The following is an 18,004-nucleotide window of genomic DNA, read 5'->3' as shown; positions in this document are numbered from 1 at the left end:
TACATATGCACACATATAAATGAATTTGCTTTTGACACTTTATAAAGTTTAAAAAGCAAATAGCAATCAAATAAAACTTCAATAAAATCGGGAAAAATATGGAGAAAGCGAAAAATTTTTTTACAACTTTTTGGCATCATATCCTACATTTTATAATAGCACGTAATAAGTTATGAGAGATTTTTTTTATAAATTAAAGAGAAATTTTTTATTTTACCAGTCCAATAAAAGAAATTATAGACCAGCGTATTTAATGTTGATAAATTAAAATTTTGACAATTTTAATAATAAAAAATAGAATTTGAAACTAATATTTTTAAAAATATATTTAGTATACGATTCAGCTCTTTATAAAACAAAATTGTTAGGAGGAACAAATTACGTTTTTTTTGTCTACATTATTTTGTATTTTGATCAGCGCCGGTGGAAGGGCTGGGCGACCCTGGAAGCCTAGTGTACAGCACAAATACATCGAAAAACAGAAATAGCCACATAAAATCCACTGAGTTGGCAATACTGGAGACTTAGAACCAAAACAGACGTTTAATAACGTAAATTTATTTTTTCCCACCCTAGATACAGCTACGAATTCATTAGCAGAGAAATTTCAGAAGCTTCGAAATTACAGCAATCTGTTTTCCTCTTTGTTCATATTTATGTCGTAACAAAGAATTTTCAATAAAATGCGAAAATTTTGAATTGTCTCCAACAGACGTAAATATTCGAGATGTTGATGAATGTGACGTTTCGTGCCCTATTAACATTGCCCATATATTAGTCGCATCAGAAGGAAGAACTTTCTTTAAATTAAAATTTGTAAAAAATTATTTTGCAATCTTCAATAACACAAGATATCGTTTGGTTGCGCTTGCGATGATGTCGATCGAATATGACATTAAAAGAGAAACTGATACGAAGAATAACAACAAATAATTTGGGTATAGTTTTTACCTAATTTAGTAATCATAGGGGCGTCAGTCAAAGTGGTCTAAATATGTTCGTTCCACCCGCACTGGTTACGATTTACTTAAAAAAAAAGAAGTACATCATAATCACACGCATCGTACCTATTATCCTTCTTTGGCGGAAAAAATATTGTATATTTGGTATAGAAATAAGTAATGCATTTAAGTTCTAAAAAACTAAAACCGTAATTATTAATACTTGAGTCATCATTTCAATTATTTCTTTTTATATAAGCAATTAAACAAAATTTTTACAAAAGACGATTTTATAGGCAAGAGCAAAACAAAGTTATGTTAACCGATTTTGATGAGTAACTTCTCACTGCTCGGATATGAGACTAATTTCATGCAATGCAGCTATTTTAGGTAGGTACGTTGTGAAACAATTAATAACAATGTAAACGAAATAATTTTAGGGGTGTAATGTGGAAATACAACATTCACTAAAAATAGTACTAAATATGTAAAATCATTTCAACCAACACCCGACTAATTTTTTTACGAAAATTTTGCTCGTTAGCGAAGTTAGATGTTGCACATCAATGGCGACTTCTATTAAAGACTCGCAATTTTTTTAATATAAAGTCTGTTATTAGTATTATATATAATTCTATAAGAAAAGCTTTATGTACTTCCAGGAAAATGAAGATTTAAGAAATACTCAAAAACAAAAACAAATAAAAATGTCACCTACGTTTCCTTAATTAATTTTTAAACGAATTACGAAACAATCCAGAAATGTTTAAACAAAAAGTACAAGAATTAAACTTGTAATCTCTTTAGAGCAATAAGTTGCAAAAATGTTTTCAAAATAAAAATAAAAATCAAATTGTCCAATAAATTAAAAGGAGCTTGAAAAATACAGTTATATAGCTGTGCAAATGCATTTGATAAAATTACAAAAACTAAGCAAAATAATGTGTTAATTTTTAATCATTATAATAAACTCTGCACTTGTTTAAATACTTAACGTCGAAATAGGCAAACATGTCCAGAAAACTAAATATCCACAATTGCGTTAAAAATAACAACAGTACTTGTACAACAACTACACAGGTACAATTAATTTTACCTCTCACACTCAATTGTTTCAGAGACTATTCTCTTTCAAAGATTTGTCACTGTCGAAATTTAATCCAACAGGTGTGAATTGATATCTAGATTGCATCATAACACGCTCCATGATACAAGAAGCAGATAGTCTCGCTTCTGCATCATGGTCCCAACACTCTTCCATCGTATCGCAAATAGTTGCCAGACCGGGATGATTTCTCCATGTTTCTGGTATGGTAGGTCTTACCTTTCTTTGCACTACAAACTCTTGCATCTCCTCTAAACTCGGATGCTGTCCCACCTCTTCTTCAAATGGAAGACGGTATTCGGGTATTGGACCATCCTGAGCTGTACAACGGGACACCAGCTCCCACAAAACCAATCCACAAGCATACATGTCTATCCGAAGGAAAGCATCTTGTGTGAAACTTATTGCTCCTTCCAAAACCTCGGGAGCCATATAACGACGAGTGCCCACTTGGCCGTGGGTGTCTCCACATGACTTTCCTTAAAATATTACACGAAACACAGGTAATTTTTAAAATTAATTAGGCACACAACAAAGAAATATACATTCTTGAGCATTGTAAACCTAAATTACAACTAACTCGCGACTATTTTTCTGTCCACTTTTTTATGTGCTAGAAACAATCATATCAAAACAAAAATTTCGGGATTTATAAGAGATGAAAACGGAACATTTTCTTTATAATGCTATCTAATACTTGAAAAAAAAAATGATTTGAATTCTTTCAACGCTATCAATAGTGGTATGAAAACTATCAACTCTTCAAAATTTTTTGACTTACGATTAGACAACTAAAAATGCTTACATTTAGAAATACAATACCACATGCAAGACTTCTTTTGTGTAAAACATAATCAGCAACGAAATAATTCGATTTCAATAAAATCGTTGTTCCGATACTTTATAAAATGACTACGGATGAATTAATTTCATATATCTTCTTTTAATAACTGCATTTAACTAAAACTTTAATATTAATATGTATATCAATTTGTCTGTTTACTAAATAATAAGAAAACTATTTCAGAACCTATATGTAATGTAATTTATGATCCATTCCAACAAAAAAATAAAATAAAATACAGTAACTAAATTATCAAAATTAATGTTTGAAAGTTTATTAGAAAAAGAAAAAAATAACGATTTACTTATTAATTTTTATGACTAACATTATTACTCAAGAAAAATTATGAGTAATATAAAAGTTACTACTTTCAGATTGATTTTCACCTATTATTATCACTTTTCATTTAAATTGCAACATTTTAATTTAAAATAACTGTTAATTTATCATTGGCTGATTTGCCCTAAGGTCCAGTAGGCCCGGGCCTAGGGCGGCCAGATATTAAGGGCGGCAAATCGTGCCAAAAAAAATCACTGATGATAACAAGATTAACAAGAAATAACTCAAATGCAAAGTATCTTAACATTTTAAAGGCTCGCGTACCGTATGATAATAATCTTCCTAAATCACTATTTTTACGTATCAAAATATAAATAATTTCGTACATCGTCCATATAAAATAGTTCGTACGTTTAGTTTATATAAAATATTCTAGCTTTATAAGCTAGCTTTTAGTTAAATAATTGTCTGAATCAATTAAAAGTGGGAATAAAGTAAATTAATGAATTATGTATATAGTCTATAATGATGGGTGCTGAGAAAGGGGCGGCACATACCCTGGGGCCTAGAGCGGCTTGAACTGCAAATCCGCCACTGCAATTCATATACATGTGCAATTATCACATCGGCTTTTGCACGATTACTTATAATACAGTGCCGACTATGTAAATAGGTAATCATAATAGTAAATAAATAAAGTAAAAAGTAACGAGAACTAATACAACTGTCAATATAACAATAAAGGTCAATTAAGGTTAATTTTATTATGTATTTCTATTAGATACTTACCTGAATAGAAAATTAAAGCAAGACCAAAATCTGCAATACATGCTGTCATATCATTTTTCAAAAGCACATTTTTGCTTTTGAAATCACGATGAGCTATTGCAGGTTTTCCCATATCTCCTGGTTTTGGATCATGTATATCCTCATGCAAGTGAATTAATCCACGAGTCATTGACTCCACAATTCGGCACAATTGTGTCCATGACAGTGTATGTGCTTTTAAGAAATCACAAAGTGATCCCAATTCATGATATTCTGTGATAAGCCAAAACTCTGACTGTAAACTATCTCCTCTTTTTTCAACTCCAATAAAATGCAGAATATTAGGATGATTCATAAAAGGTAGTTTGTAAATTTCTTGTTCTGATAACCAAGATTGTTTATCTTGTACAGGAAATATTTTTACTGCAACTTCCATAGATTTATATTGAGCTTTCCAAACAGCTCCAAATCTTCCTCTCGCTTTGATTTCAAGGAGCTGTATAGGTCTCAGATCCATATAAGGAGATGGAGATGGAACAGGATGGGTTTCCATTGTTGGCAACTCATTAAATACATGTTTGTTTCTCCGATACAGCCAGAACATAACAAATGCCCCAACTATAATTAATGTTAATGCTACTGAGAAACATATCAATATTGGCATTAATACAGGGACATTATCTGGATGTGGTTCAGGAGCTTTGATCGGAGGACTCTCTGATGCTGTAGGCTGCCAAGTGAAATTTGTATTACACATATCACCTTCACAACAACAAAACAAATAGTCCTTCTTTGGTGTAGGTGACTTGGCTACGCATTCAAATTTATCGTAGCATTCTTCGTTATTTAAGAAACACCCTTTTAATGTTATGTTTGTGTTGCCATTTGCATCCTTCGTCCAGACAACATAACAGTGACTTCGTTTATCCACACTTTGGGCTTCACATTCCATCTTCTCGTAACATCCCTGATTATGACCACTTTTACGTGAATTTAAACACATTGACTGGTTGTAAAACTCACAGTAAGTTTTGGTTCTTATGTGAGATAAACCCGTGCCTATCGCTGGGACACCCATTTTCAACACTTTACTAATTTCTACGAATTACATGTAAACACAGTATACATTCTGTCTAATTAGAGATGAATGTTCACTTTTTAATATCAACATTACATTAACTTTAATAAAACTTCTTTTTTAAAAATATTTACTAACTTTGGATACATATTTTGACATATGCAACTACGCACTGCTATACCGATACTACCATCAAATACCATACTACTAAAACCATAGATAGTACTAAAACCCTCAAACCATACTCATACAAAGTAGTACTCATAGATTAAATAGTAGTACTCAAAGAACATATCACCATAGATAATTACCATCAAATAACAACATACATCCTCAAAGGAAATCAGCCTTCATTCAACTAACGAAACACCTAGGCAATTTTTGAATAACAAAATAATATACCAGTTAGTAACTTAGAAAAGCAAATTGCTACGTACTATATCTAGCAATATTTGCACGGAAATTTTATTTCATTAATTATAACTTCATAACATACCAATTTCATTTTTTTTTTTATTTTATATTACATCTATCAGAGCTAAGAATATATTAAGTAGGTAGGTATTCTTCGCTTTTTGGTATAACTATAAACGTATCATTTAAACAAAGTAGAAAGTAATATAGATAATCCTGACAAAAAATACTATTCTGGATATAAAAATATAATTTATGTAATTTAGTCATTAATATTCTTGTTCAAATAGAATAAACAAAAACAAAACACTTTCTATTATTTATCCCACAATTTTATTAAGAGAGCATTGTTCAATTCTTTTAATAAAAGACCTAATAAAATTGTGGTACAAATAATACCAAGTCTTTATTTATCCTATTTAAGCATGTTTCACCTGGAGCCAAGTCAGAAATCCATTAAATCCAAGTTGAAATGTTGAACTACGAGGGGTGTAATTTTAAAATTAATGTATTGTTTAGATCTACAAAATTATTTTTATGTGAATATTACGCCTAATTTATGGTATTGCAAATTAAAAGAAGCCCCAAACTACTAGTACCAATTTTGATATTGTTAGTAATTTCTGTAAGAGTTGGACAGTCTGGTAATGTGCTAATGGTGTGCTAATGCTATCTTATTAGAGCAGAATTAGGAAGCATAGCAAGCTTTTGTAGAGTTGTGGTCATGGATGGTTATGGTGTTGTCTTGTTTATTACACTTATCTATGGTTTATTACACTAATATGTTCGCCATTTTGACCATATTTTGACAGTTGTGGTAACTAAAAAGGGCAGTTTTGCTTAAATTTAATGGAAATGGAACGACATGAAAAGGTATTCTTTTGTAATTATTATATTACATACTTTATAAATAATTTAACAATTCCTCTATATAACATTTTTCTTACGTTGCATTGTCTTTAAATATGGTGATCACTTTTTTTTTTATAGGACACTGTCGTTTCTGATGATGAAGAAGATTTAGAAAATCTGCGCTTAGCAGCTCTACAAACTCTAAAGAAAACAGCCACTTCTTCAGTTAATGATAAAACACAAAGCAAAAACTTTAATCAGAATTATGGAAATCCTAATTTTGGCAAACGACGTAGAGGTTTTCATGGCAATCGACCTCTCAAAAACGTAAGTTTTTAATATTGTTTTGTTGCATATTTTTGCTGTGCTTCCTTTATTAGGAAAAATTAAAATAGAATGTACGTATTTCTATTTTAAATCATTCACAAATTTGCTAAGTTACATTTAAATGTAAAATGGAGTAAAATACACTTGAAGAAGTTTCACTTATTTATTAAAATTTGTATGTAGTGTAATAGTTTTAAATAAATTTTTACAAGTGTATTTTGTTCTATTTTATTTGTTTAAAATGCTTCACCAAGAGTTTTCAGCTAATTTACATTTAAGTAAATCCTTTGTTAAAGTTATATCCTTGAGTATTTTTTTTAATATGAGTTATATAATTCTTTCAGTTCACATTAATTAATGCAGGTGAAAACAGAATATAAATACATAATAGTTTTGCACCCATTTGTAAACAAGTATTTTGGTATTTATAGTGACATTTTCTTTTTATAGGGTCAGTTTAGAATAAAAGTGCGGACTTCCAATTTAATTTCAGTTCCCATGGTGGGATTAGATGATCAGATAAACTCATCATCAAAAAGTACAGAGGTTGTTCCTAAACTTGTTTTGCCACAACATAGGTATTGCAGTAGTCAAGTTTTTGAAAAACCACACACTGAAAAATCCAGTAAATTTGATCGGTATGATAAATCTGATTCAGAATCAGATTGTGAAGAAGAAACTCCTGATACAGGTAAAATGTCTCCAGTAAAATTAGAAAGGACAACTAGTCTTGAGGCTCTTATGCAAGAGTTGGAGAACGAAATACAAGGTAATGGAAATGTTGAAAAGGTTAAATCTAAACCAAAGAAAGCTCGAAAGATTAAATCAGATGAAATGATCTCAGAAAATTTACCAGAAAATTGTGAAAATCAAGTCAAAGTAGAGAAAGTTGAAGTAGAAGTAACCAAGGAAGAAGTAATAATGGAGAATGATGAAATCATTAAAAAGTCCTCTGAAAATTTGGAAAAAACTGTGTGTAAAAATTCCATGAAAATTGTGGATAATAGAAGTCCAATAGCTGTACCCAAAGGTCGAACTTTTTCCTCTAAGAAACCAAGAAATAAAAGAAGATCTTGTTCACCCATTTACCAGCAACCCTTTGTACCTTACGTTTCCTCAACCCCCTACTCTCAAGTTCCATTTGTCAGTCCGTATGCTTATGACAATGCTCCTTATAAACCACTAGTACCTGTAGTTCCCACTCTACCTTTAATACAAAACTATCCTCCCACATACGCTCCCCCTTCGATTCCTACATTTGGTTCAGCCCCTTTATCGCCTAGAAGTGCACAATTCGTTCTACAAAACCAAAAAATTATCGAAAAACGCAAAATGTCTCCACGCCGTTCTTATTCACGTAGTTTATCTCCTGTATCTCCCTGCAGTCATCGTTCTACAAAAAGTGACAGAAGTTTATCACCTAGACCCAAAACGAGTAGAAGATCACCTGGAGACAGACATTTGTCACCCAGTAGGAGGCCTTATTCTCCTAATAAACATTTTGATTCACCAGACAGAATTAAAACTTCCAGTAGACTTGTATCACCACTTAGGAATGGAAAATCTACTTCAAGAAAAAGTTCTCCCATTAGAAAGGAAAGAGCATCACCTAGGAGAAAGCTGTCGCCTAGTAGGCAATTGTCTCCCCTGAGCAATTCTCGCTGTGCCACTAGGTTGTCACCAAGTGATTCAAGAAAACTTAACAAGTCTCCAAAAACATCTGTATATGATCGGTTAGGTGTGAAAAAGGGGATTAAGAGAAGCAGAAGTCCTAGCATAGAGAAGGAGCCATTAAAACAAACCAAAGTACAAAATGATAAACCAGTCGATCCTGTACTGGAAGCTAGGAAACGAAAATTTGAATCTAGCGAAGTTCCTAAAGAAGGAATTATTCGTCTTAAACTAAAATCAGAAGAAAATGAAAATGATGACAAAACTATTAAAGAAGACCATAATTTAAAGAATGAAAATGAGATAGATGTTAAAGATGAGCAGAATGAGGAATATTTGCAAGATGACGACATAATAATCGACACAAAAATTGATGACATCTTTCCAGAAGAAGAGTCAGATGAAGAAAATGAGGGAAGGTTTAAGTCATCAAATGGTAGTCAAACACGGAACGTGTCTATTCTTCCTTTTACTAAACTTATAAATAGCTCGTTTTCTTCATCCACTAAAAGAAGTCATTCAGATAACACAAAAAACACAAGAAAAGAAAATACATCTTCAAAAGATAGACGCATTAAACAATCAGGAAATCATGACAGAGTAAATATTGAGTCAGAAAGAAGTCGGTCTCCCCTTCATGTGCAAAATGATAAAAACAACACACTGAATCATCGTTTAGATGACGTTCCGAAACAAAAATTAGTCGAAGATATCCCAAAAACGGTAACTTCTAGTGCTTCAAAATGCGTCCTCAGAGGTCGTATAATGTTGAAAGGAAACTTTAACAGCAAAACAGAAAAGAGGGCACCAGTTAGTGCAGTTTTGGAAAATAAGAAGATTGAAATAAAAATAAGGAATCCATCGAAATATGAGTATGAAGGAGATGAACCTAGCTATGATGTACTGAATAAGGACCAATTGGAAGAAAGAGAACGAAAAGAAATGAAAAGCGGCAGAAAAGTAATGGAAGTAACTAGAGAAAAAGAAATTGATGTTTATGACGACACTGAACCTGAAATTATTGTCGACTATGAACAAAATGAAGACGATGAGAAAAACGATTTAAATAAAAGTAATGGTAAGTCTAATCAAAAACTGTTTCTTAGACATCACGTTTGTTTTTATGTTAAAACAGCATTTTTAAACATTTAAATTACGTATTAATTTTCAACCTTTCAGCTGGAGATCTTCGAGCACAGCTAAGTAGAAAGAGAGCAGAAAGGCAGAAACTTCCCTTGGAAAGTGTTCAGTCTAGACTTCTTCAAAATGCATTAGAAGGTGCTGTTTACAAAAAAGACAAAAAGTCTAAGTCTAAAAAGAAGAGTAAAGAATCAGCACCAAAAGGTGAGTTATCGTTTTTCTTTTTTTTATAGTTTCAACGTTTTCTTTTAATATAATTGCTAATATATAATTTACATTTAAGTAAATCCTTTGTTAAAGTTATATCCTTGAGTATTTTTTTTAATATGAGTTATATAATTCTTTCAGTTCACATTAATTAATGCAGGTGAAAACAGAATATAAATACATAATAGTTTTGCACCCATTTGTAAACAAGTATTTTGGTATTTATAGTGACATTTTCTTTTTATAGGGTCAGTTTAGAATAAAAGTGCGGACTTCCAATTTAATTTCAGTTCCCATGGTGGGATTAGATGATCAGATAAACTCATCATCAAAAAGTACAGAGGTTGTTCCTAAACTTGTTTTGCCACAACATAGGTATTGCAGTAGTCAAGTTTTTGAAAAACCACACACTGAAAAATCCAGTAAATTTGATCGGTATGATAAATCTGATTCAGAATCAGATTGTGAAGAAGAAACTCCTGATACAGGTAAAATGTCTCCAGTAAAATTAGAAAGGACAACTAGTCTTGAGGCTCTTATGCAAGAGTTGGAGAACGAAATACAAGGTAATGGAAATGTTGAAAAGGTTAAATCTAAACCAAAGAAAGCTCGAAAGATTAAATCAGATGAAATGATCTCAGAAAATTTACCAGAAAATTGTGAAAATCAAGTCAAAGTAGAGAAAGTTGAAGTAGAAGTAACCAAGGAAGAAGTAATAATGGAGAATGATGAAATCATTAAAAAGTCCTCTGAAAATTTGGAAAAAACTGTGTGTAAAAATTCCATGAAAATTGTGGATAATAGAAGTCCAATAGCTGTACCCAAAGGTCGAACTTTTTCCTCTAAGAAACCAAGAAATAAAAGAAGATCTTGTTCACCCATTTACCAGCAACCCTTTGTACCTTACGTTTCCTCAACCCCCTACTCTCAAGTTCCATTTGTCAGTCCGTATGCTTATGACAATGCTCCTTATAAACCACTAGTACCTGTAGTTCCCACTCTACCTTTAATACAAAACTATCCTCCCACATACGCTCCCCCTTCGATTCCTACATTTGGTTCAGCCCCTTTATCGCCTAGAAGTGCACAATTCGTTCTACAAAACCAAAAAATTATCGAAAAACGCAAAATGTCTCCACGCCGTTCTTATTCACGTAGTTTATCTCCTGTATCTCCCTGCAGTCATCGTTCTACAAAAAGTGACAGAAGTTTATCACCTAGACCCAAAACGAGTAGAAGATCACCTGGAGACAGACATTTGTCACCCAGTAGGAGGCCTTATTCTCCTAATAAACATTTTGATTCACCAGACAGAATTAAAACTTCCAGTAGACTTGTATCACCACTTAGGAATGGAAAATCTACTTCAAGAAAAAGTTCTCCCATTAGAAAGGAAAGAGCATCACCTAGGAGAAAGCTGTCGCCTAGTAGGCAATTGTCTCCCCTGAGCAATTCTCGCTGTGCCACTAGGTTGTCACCAAGTGATTCAAGAAAACTTAACAAGTCTCCAAAAACATCTGTATATGATCGGTTAGGTGTGAAAAAGGGGATTAAGAGAAGCAGAAGTCCTAGCATAGAGAAGGAGCCATTAAAACAAACCAAAGTACAAAATGATAAACCAGTCGATCCTGTACTGGAAGCTAGGAAACGAAAATTTGAATCTAGCGAAGTTCCTAAAGAAGGAATTATTCGTCTTAAACTAAAATCAGAAGAAAATGAAAATGATGACAAAACTATTAAAGAAGACCATAATTTAAAGAATGAAAATGAGATAGATGTTAAAGATGAGCAGAATGAGGAATATTTGCAAGATGACGACATAATAATCGACACAAAAATTGATGACATCTTTCCAGAAGAAGAGTCAGATGAAGAAAATGAGGGAAGGTTTAAGTCATCAAATGGTAGTCAAACACGGAACGTGTCTATTCTTCCTTTTACTAAACTTATAAATAGCTCGTTTTCTTCATCCACTAAAAGAAGTCATTCAGATAACACAAAAAACACAAGAAAAGAAAATACATCTTCAAAAGATAGACGCATTAAACAATCAGGAAATCATGACAGAGTAAATATTGAGTCAGAAAGAAGTCGGTCTCCCCTTCATGTGCAAAATGATAAAAACAACACACTGAATCATCGTTTAGATGACGTTCCGAAACAAAAATTAGTCGAAGATATCCCAAAAACGGTAACTTCTAGTGCTTCAAAATGCGTCCTCAGAGGTCGTATAATGTTGAAAGGAAACTTTAACAGCAAAACAGAAAAGAGGGCACCAGTTAGTGCAGTTTTGGAAAATAAGAAGATTGAAATAAAAATAAGGAATCCATCGAAATATGAGTATGAAGGAGATGAACCTAGCTATGATGTACTGAATAAGGACCAATTGGAAGAAAGAGAACGAAAAGAAATGAAAAGCGGCAGAAAAGTAATGGAAGTAACTAGAGAAAAAGAAATTGATGTTTATGACGACACTGAACCTGAAATTATTGTCGACTATGAACAAAATGAAGACGATGAGAAAAACGATTTAAATAAAAGTAATGGTAAGTCTAATCAAAAACTGTTTCTTAGACATCACGTTTGTTTTTATGTTAAAACAGCATTTTTAAACATTTAAATTACGTATTAATTTTCAACCTTTCAGCTGGAGATCTTCGAGCACAGCTAAGTAGAAAGAGAGCAGAAAGGCAGAAACTTCCCTTGGAAAGTGTTCAGTCTAGACTTCTTCAAAATGCATTAGAAGGTGCTGTTTACAAAAAAGACAAAAAGTCTAAGTCTAAAAAGAAGAGTAAAGAATCAGCACCAAAAGGTGAGTTATCGTTTTTCTTTTTTTTATAGTTTCAACGTTTTCTTTTAATATAATTGCTAATATATATTACTTATTTAGTGGAATGTACAGAGAAAAACATGTTTAAGTTTGGAAAAAACATCAAAATTAGTTCTACTTGTTTAAAATCTCCTTGTACGACCTCCTTAAATCTTGGTAACAGAAAAGTCAGTGTTGTTCACAGCGATTTCGAAATTGTACGTCCCATAACAGGTATCTCTTCTTTTAGATTGATTTACTCTATCTTTCCCTATTTTTTTTTTAAATTGAGAACCGATTACGCATTTTTTAGTTTAAAAATACTTAATTTCTTTAATAAATAAAAATAATCCCCTGGGACAATCTGAAGTGTATTTATATTTTGAAGCTAATTAGTCTTCTCTAATGACGTGAAAATCATATCACTTCACTTATTACATCTATTGGTTTCTACTTATATAGTGAAATCCTTGTTTCTTAAAAAAAAATAAAATTAATATGCCCAAGTAGAAATGACAATAACCGATAAAAACAATTGGTTTCTTTTGCCCTTTTAGGATCACTACATTGTTACTTTGTTATTAATAAAAATATTTACTTTCTTGTCTGTAGGATTTTTTTGAAAAATGCTTTTATGAACCCAGTGCACTATTTTAGCTTGCCTTCTGTGTTCAAACTACTGCAATTCTAAGAATCATCTTTGTAATTTTTATTGGTTTATTGGTAAACTTAAAAAGGATCATTCCAGATCAATTCTTAGCATATTTATCTGTATATAGTGTGTATGCATGTTATATGCAGAATAATCACCAATATTTTAACGTGTTGAGCCTGTTTAAATGTCGTTATTTGGTGATTCAATTGTCATAAGGTCATCAGTAGCATGTGGTGATGGTGGTGCTAAACGCCTGCTGCCGTAATAATTAAGGTTAAGTTAGATTGCGATGTGGATGAATTCCTAATTCACATGTGTAAAGTGCTATGCACTTTGAGCTTAGGTTAGCTCACCTAATTGGATGATATGATGTACTACATGTTCCATGAACTTTGGTTATGGTGAGAGAGTGGTTATTGTAAGAGAGGACTCCCTGATTAGCTTGTGTAAAATGCTATGTACCGAAGGATTAGAGTATGTTACGGTGGAGACGCGTTTCCTGTTTGACATAAGTCAAGTGCTCTGTACCGTGGGTTTGGGTTAGGTTAGAGGCCGTCGATAAATTAATTAAGACATTTCTCGTAAATTTTACACCCCTTCCTCCCCCTACGTAAGAAATCGTATAATTTTATACCACCCTCTCCCTTATCTTATCCTTAGGTAATTATTTCATATTCTCCATAAAATCGAACTCAGTCTTTTAAATCATCAAATTTTATCACTTCAATAAATAATTAATATTGCATTTTTAGCACAATTGTTTATTTGATGCAAATAAATTTTATGATGAAACGATTATAAAATACAAAGCTATATATAAAACTCATTTATTTATTTATTTGAGACTAGGAATAGTACAAGTACGTATTTTTTTGATGTAGTTAAAACACACCTGTATGCAAGCCCAGCTTAACTTAAATCTAATAAAGATTACAACTTAAATAAAATGCATTAATTTTTTTTTAATTAACCAGACTACATAGATTAGTGCATTAGTATATAGATGTACATACAATGGCTCCTGCTAGTAGAAGAGATACTAGTGTCTTCTGTACACGGGCTGGTAATATACAAAAACAAGTTATCTCCAAACCTAAACCTAAATTCAAATAGAAATATTGAAAATTATTTTGTATCCTAAGAATGAAACTTCACAACAAAAGATTTAGACTCATTGGGAATTTTATTGTACGTCGTGATTGCAGTAAATGAACTACAAAGTTGGCCAATTTTTAATTGCCTGATGGGTAGCAAGATGCTTCTAGCTCTTGTTACTGTGGTTAATTCCGATCATTTATCATGTAAATCTTTGAAGTGCTCTCGTAAGGATGCGTAAACATAATAATGTTATTTAAGATTAAGGAGGTCAGCGACGGCAACAGATGCCTCATTGCTGGAGTCTTTGGTTATGATAGAGTTTATTTTATCAAACATCTTTTTTAGGGGAGTAATAGAATTATTATAGGCGCTACCCCAAGCAATTATGCCGTTTGTAGTTAGGCTTACATGATAAATCATAGTCAACTTTTTGACCGACAGATTATTTTTGAGTTTAGCGAAAGCAAGTATGAGGTATTTGGTCCTGGCGACATTAAGTAATGAAACAATTAAATTACAATGTATGATAGCAAAAATTAAATTAAATATTACAAAAATACAAAAAGTTTGTACTATGCATTTGTATAAACATTATATGTTTGTTTAAAGATTTTGCTTTATCCAGGACTTTAATTTTTCTTTATCCGAAGGTGACGTATAATCGAACACTGTAAGGTCCTGTTCAGTGTTTTCAGGATCATTACGTTCCATTACAATAAATAAAGATGGTGACAAGTGCTTTTTACTTTAAAAACAAGCAAAAACTTATATTAAAATGTTAAAAAATAAATTAAAGAATTTTTATGGTTTCAAGTCGCCACGTATGCAATACAATTAGTAAAAGAATCTTACGTGAGACGAGTTGTGTACTACCCTCACCCTTTGTAAGATATTGTAAGAAAATTATGAACCCCTCTTTCCTAAAAGTCTTAACGTAATTTATGGACGGCCCCTTATGGTAAAAGAGAATTTTCTAATTAATATGTGCAAAGGGCTATTTTCCAAGTGTTTAAGTTAGATTGTAGTTGGAAAAGGTTTTTTGATTGGTATATGTAAAGTGCTGTGCACCAAGGACGTGGGTTAGGTTATGGAATGGAGGATCGCCATGATTAAAATTTGAACGGATTCGACTATTCATAAGTGGTATATGTGTCTGTATGTTAAGAAAACCCAAAAACATGCGATTTTAATTGAAATTCCATATTAAACGATAATATTTTGAATGTTTGTTTCTTTTCTCGGTGAGAAATAGTATATGTATAGTTGTCCAATAACATTGTAGTGATCCCTGACACAGCAGTTAATATTATAATTAAGGGTATAATTGCGAATATTTGAAATATGGAGTTACAAGTGAAAGCCTTATCTGTGCAGCATTTGAAATTTTCGCTGTTTTGCAATTTTTGAAATTGATAAAAGATATTGATTCTAGTGGGACGGAATATTTATTTGAAATTGACGTGGATAATAATTATTATGTTACAAAAAAATATATCAAAGCCCATTCTAACATTTCTTTTGAATTAAAAATTATTTGAAAAAAAAAATTTGTATTGTAACATAACTCCGATTTATATTAATTGTAATTTGATGACTAATTAATAATAGAGTATCCAATTGTTCTAAATCTTGAACATTCTATTCGACCACATTTACACACTGCTAGCTACTTGAACCATTTCGTAAGGTTATAATTTTATCAATGTAACTACAGCATTTCAGCTTTGATAATAAATAGCCATATATTTGTTTTATACCATATACATAAGCAGTAGATTCTAATTAATTCTAATTTAGAGGGAAAGTTGCCGATACATATGAGACTGGGCATCCCAAAAACTGAAACGAAGTCAAAGAGAAAGAGGAGCAAAAATCGTTCAAACGTGGATCAGGTATTGTTGACTTGCGCCTTTTTATTATTATTTTTATCTAATAATAAGATTTATTATTTATTATCATTGGCGGCCCTATTATGTAAAATATCGTTGTTGTGCACGCCAACAAAACTTAATTTTAATTTGAAAACGTTACAGTTATTTCTTTTTTTTTTCTATAGCTGAACCGGTTTTAATGTTTTAATTTTTTTAAGTAATTATTTCCTTTACAAAGTATATTAATTTTGAGTTTTGCTTTCCGTGGATATCATTTGTGTGATATTTTATCAAATACAAGAATTGATGTGATATGAGTACCATGATTAATTTACAAAGTTCATTGAAGATTTGTTTTCTAACGGTATTTATTCTTTATTTCGAAGTATTTTTGCTGAAGATGAATGTGATTGATTTGTTGATGTGATAATTTTATTAAAAGCTTATGCGTGTGTGTCAATCGTGAGAGTAGTACGTAGTGTTAGCACGTGTTTGTGTGGCAGAAAGAGCTGTTTCTTATGTATAAGACAATTTTCAGCTTTCTACATATCTTATAGTGGGTTTAAAAAATTTTCCAACGTCTGCGCAGAATAAATTTTAATCTAATTTAATGATTTCTTGTACTAACATTGCATGTAGTGTAAAGATTATATTTTGCATTTTTATAAGTGTTCATAATAGAAAACATTGTGATATTTTATTTTATTTGTAATGATATTGCTCTTTGCTCTTTCTCAAATAGTGTAGATTTTTCGAAAGTTCAATTAGTTTTAAGTCTATTTTTGTAATTCCAGTTGTACAGCATATATTTTTTGCAACAAACTTCTTAATTAGAAAATTTTCATGAACATCATAGAGATAAAATTAAACATATTCTAATAAATGAAGCATTTATGAATCAAAAGTTATTTCGAAGAACAATTTGATTTTTTTACTTTACTGTTTAGATATAATTAAAATTCAAACGTCTTTGGTCGACAACACAATTTCTTTCTGTTCGTTACAGTTTTGTTTAATCACTATTTTGACTAACTAAAACAAAAATAATATAAAATTAATTATTGATCAAAAATATTCAATTAAGACCATTTCATCAAAAGTTGCAGTAGTTTCTGTAAAAAATGTATGCACTATTGCTGATTGTAACCCACCTTATCCAAATATTTAACCTTTCATATCACCTGGCATTACAAGAAAAGATAAGTTTACATTTTTGAATAATTTAAAAACTTAATTTATCTTGAAATGCTTTTAATTACCTGTATTTTTCCCTAAATGCTTTATTTTGTACTACCTTTATAACGTAGAAATCGTGCATTAAAATTTAAAATGCACAATTTTTATACCCGATATGATTGTAATTATGCAACAAAAAAAATGCAGACAAAAAATAATAAAAATAAGCAAAAAAAGTTTAACAAGAGATTGTTTGTAAAAATTTAGGTGTAAATCGCCATACCGTTCAACACCGAAATATCATCAATTTTGGAAAAGGAACAAAACTGAAGCAAAAGCAGCCAATAATGAAGGAGTTCTTTTTATGAAAGACTGTTATTTACATTAACATTGCGATAATTATGTATCTTTAGTGTGTGAAATAATGTTTCATTTGTAAATATTTGTTTAAATTTACCGCTACTTTTGTGTATATAGTTAATTGCTGTTGTGAAATATACGATTTTCCTTTTCAAAATAGGTCTCAACCTTTAGATGCATTGTAAAATGTTACAAACTATTTCCATCGTTATTGTTAATGTAATAGTTACTTTTGTAAGTTTTAATCAAATCTTTAACAATGCGTAAAAGTATATTAGTTAAGACAACTAGGCTTGTGATCTTTCTTTTTCTTTTTTAATTATTATATTACTTTATAAGTAGGTGGTTTATTTGTACATGTAATATAAAAAATATACAGTGATACAAAAAATTTGAATTTTATATAATT

General features: G+C 31.2%; 2 protein-coding genes across 2 annotated transcripts; one reads left to right on the top strand and one right to left on the bottom strand.

Annotated features, from left to right (window-relative positions):
* Positions 1–339: 339 nt before the first annotated feature.
* LOC108733642 (activin receptor type-2A) lies at positions 340–5,205 on the bottom strand. Its single transcript, XM_018464889.1, has 2 exons — positions 3,959–5,205; positions 340–2,525 (listed from the first exon to the last, which is right to left on the bottom strand). The coding sequence occupies exons 1-2, from the start codon at positions 5,013–5,015 to the stop codon at positions 2,056–2,058; spliced, it is 1,527 nt and encodes a 508-aa protein (XP_018320391.1). The 5' UTR covers positions 5,016–5,205; the 3' UTR covers positions 340–2,055.
* A 901-nt stretch (positions 5,206–6,106) lies between these two features.
* On the top strand, positions 6,107–17,989 carry LOC108733640. Its single transcript, XM_025973426.1, has 6 exons — positions 6,107–6,302; positions 6,420–6,608; positions 7,059–9,357; positions 9,459–9,623; positions 15,986–16,080; positions 17,503–17,989. The coding sequence occupies exons 1-6, from the start codon at positions 6,279–6,281 to the stop codon at positions 17,506–17,508; spliced, it is 2,778 nt and encodes a 925-aa protein (XP_025829211.1). The 5' UTR covers positions 6,107–6,278; the 3' UTR covers positions 17,509–17,989.
* The last annotated feature ends 15 nt before the right edge of the window (positions 17,990–18,004 follow it).

Source organism: Agrilus planipennis, unplaced genomic scaffold (genome assembly GCF_000699045.2).
Source record: "Agrilus planipennis isolate EAB-ADULT unplaced genomic scaffold, Apla_2.0 scaffold67, whole genome shotgun sequence".
NCBI classification, from domain to species: domain Eukaryota; kingdom Metazoa; phylum Arthropoda; class Insecta; order Coleoptera; family Buprestidae; genus Agrilus; species Agrilus planipennis.
Note: the sequence above shows the minus strand (reverse complement) of the source record. Positions and strands in the feature narration are given on the sequence as shown.

Coding starts and splice junctions, on each gene's coding strand:
- LOC108733642 (XM_018464889.1), bottom strand. CDS start 5,015: ATGGGTGTCCCAGCGATAGGCACGGGTTTATCTCACATAAGAACCAAA. Junction 2,526..3,958: donor TGCTTTAATTTTCTATTCAG/GTAAGTATCTAA, acceptor TAATATTTTAAG/GAAAGTCATGTGGAGACACC.
- LOC108733640 (XM_025973426.1), top strand. CDS start 6,279: ATGGAAATGGAACGACATGAAAAG. Junction 9,358..9,458: donor CGATTTAAATAAAAGTAATG/GTAAGTCTAATC, acceptor TCAACCTTTCAG/CTGGAGATCTTCGAGCACAG. Junction 9,624..15,985: donor TAAAGAATCAGCACCAAAAG/GTGAGTTATCGT, acceptor ATTCTAATTTAG/AGGGAAAGTTGCCGATACAT.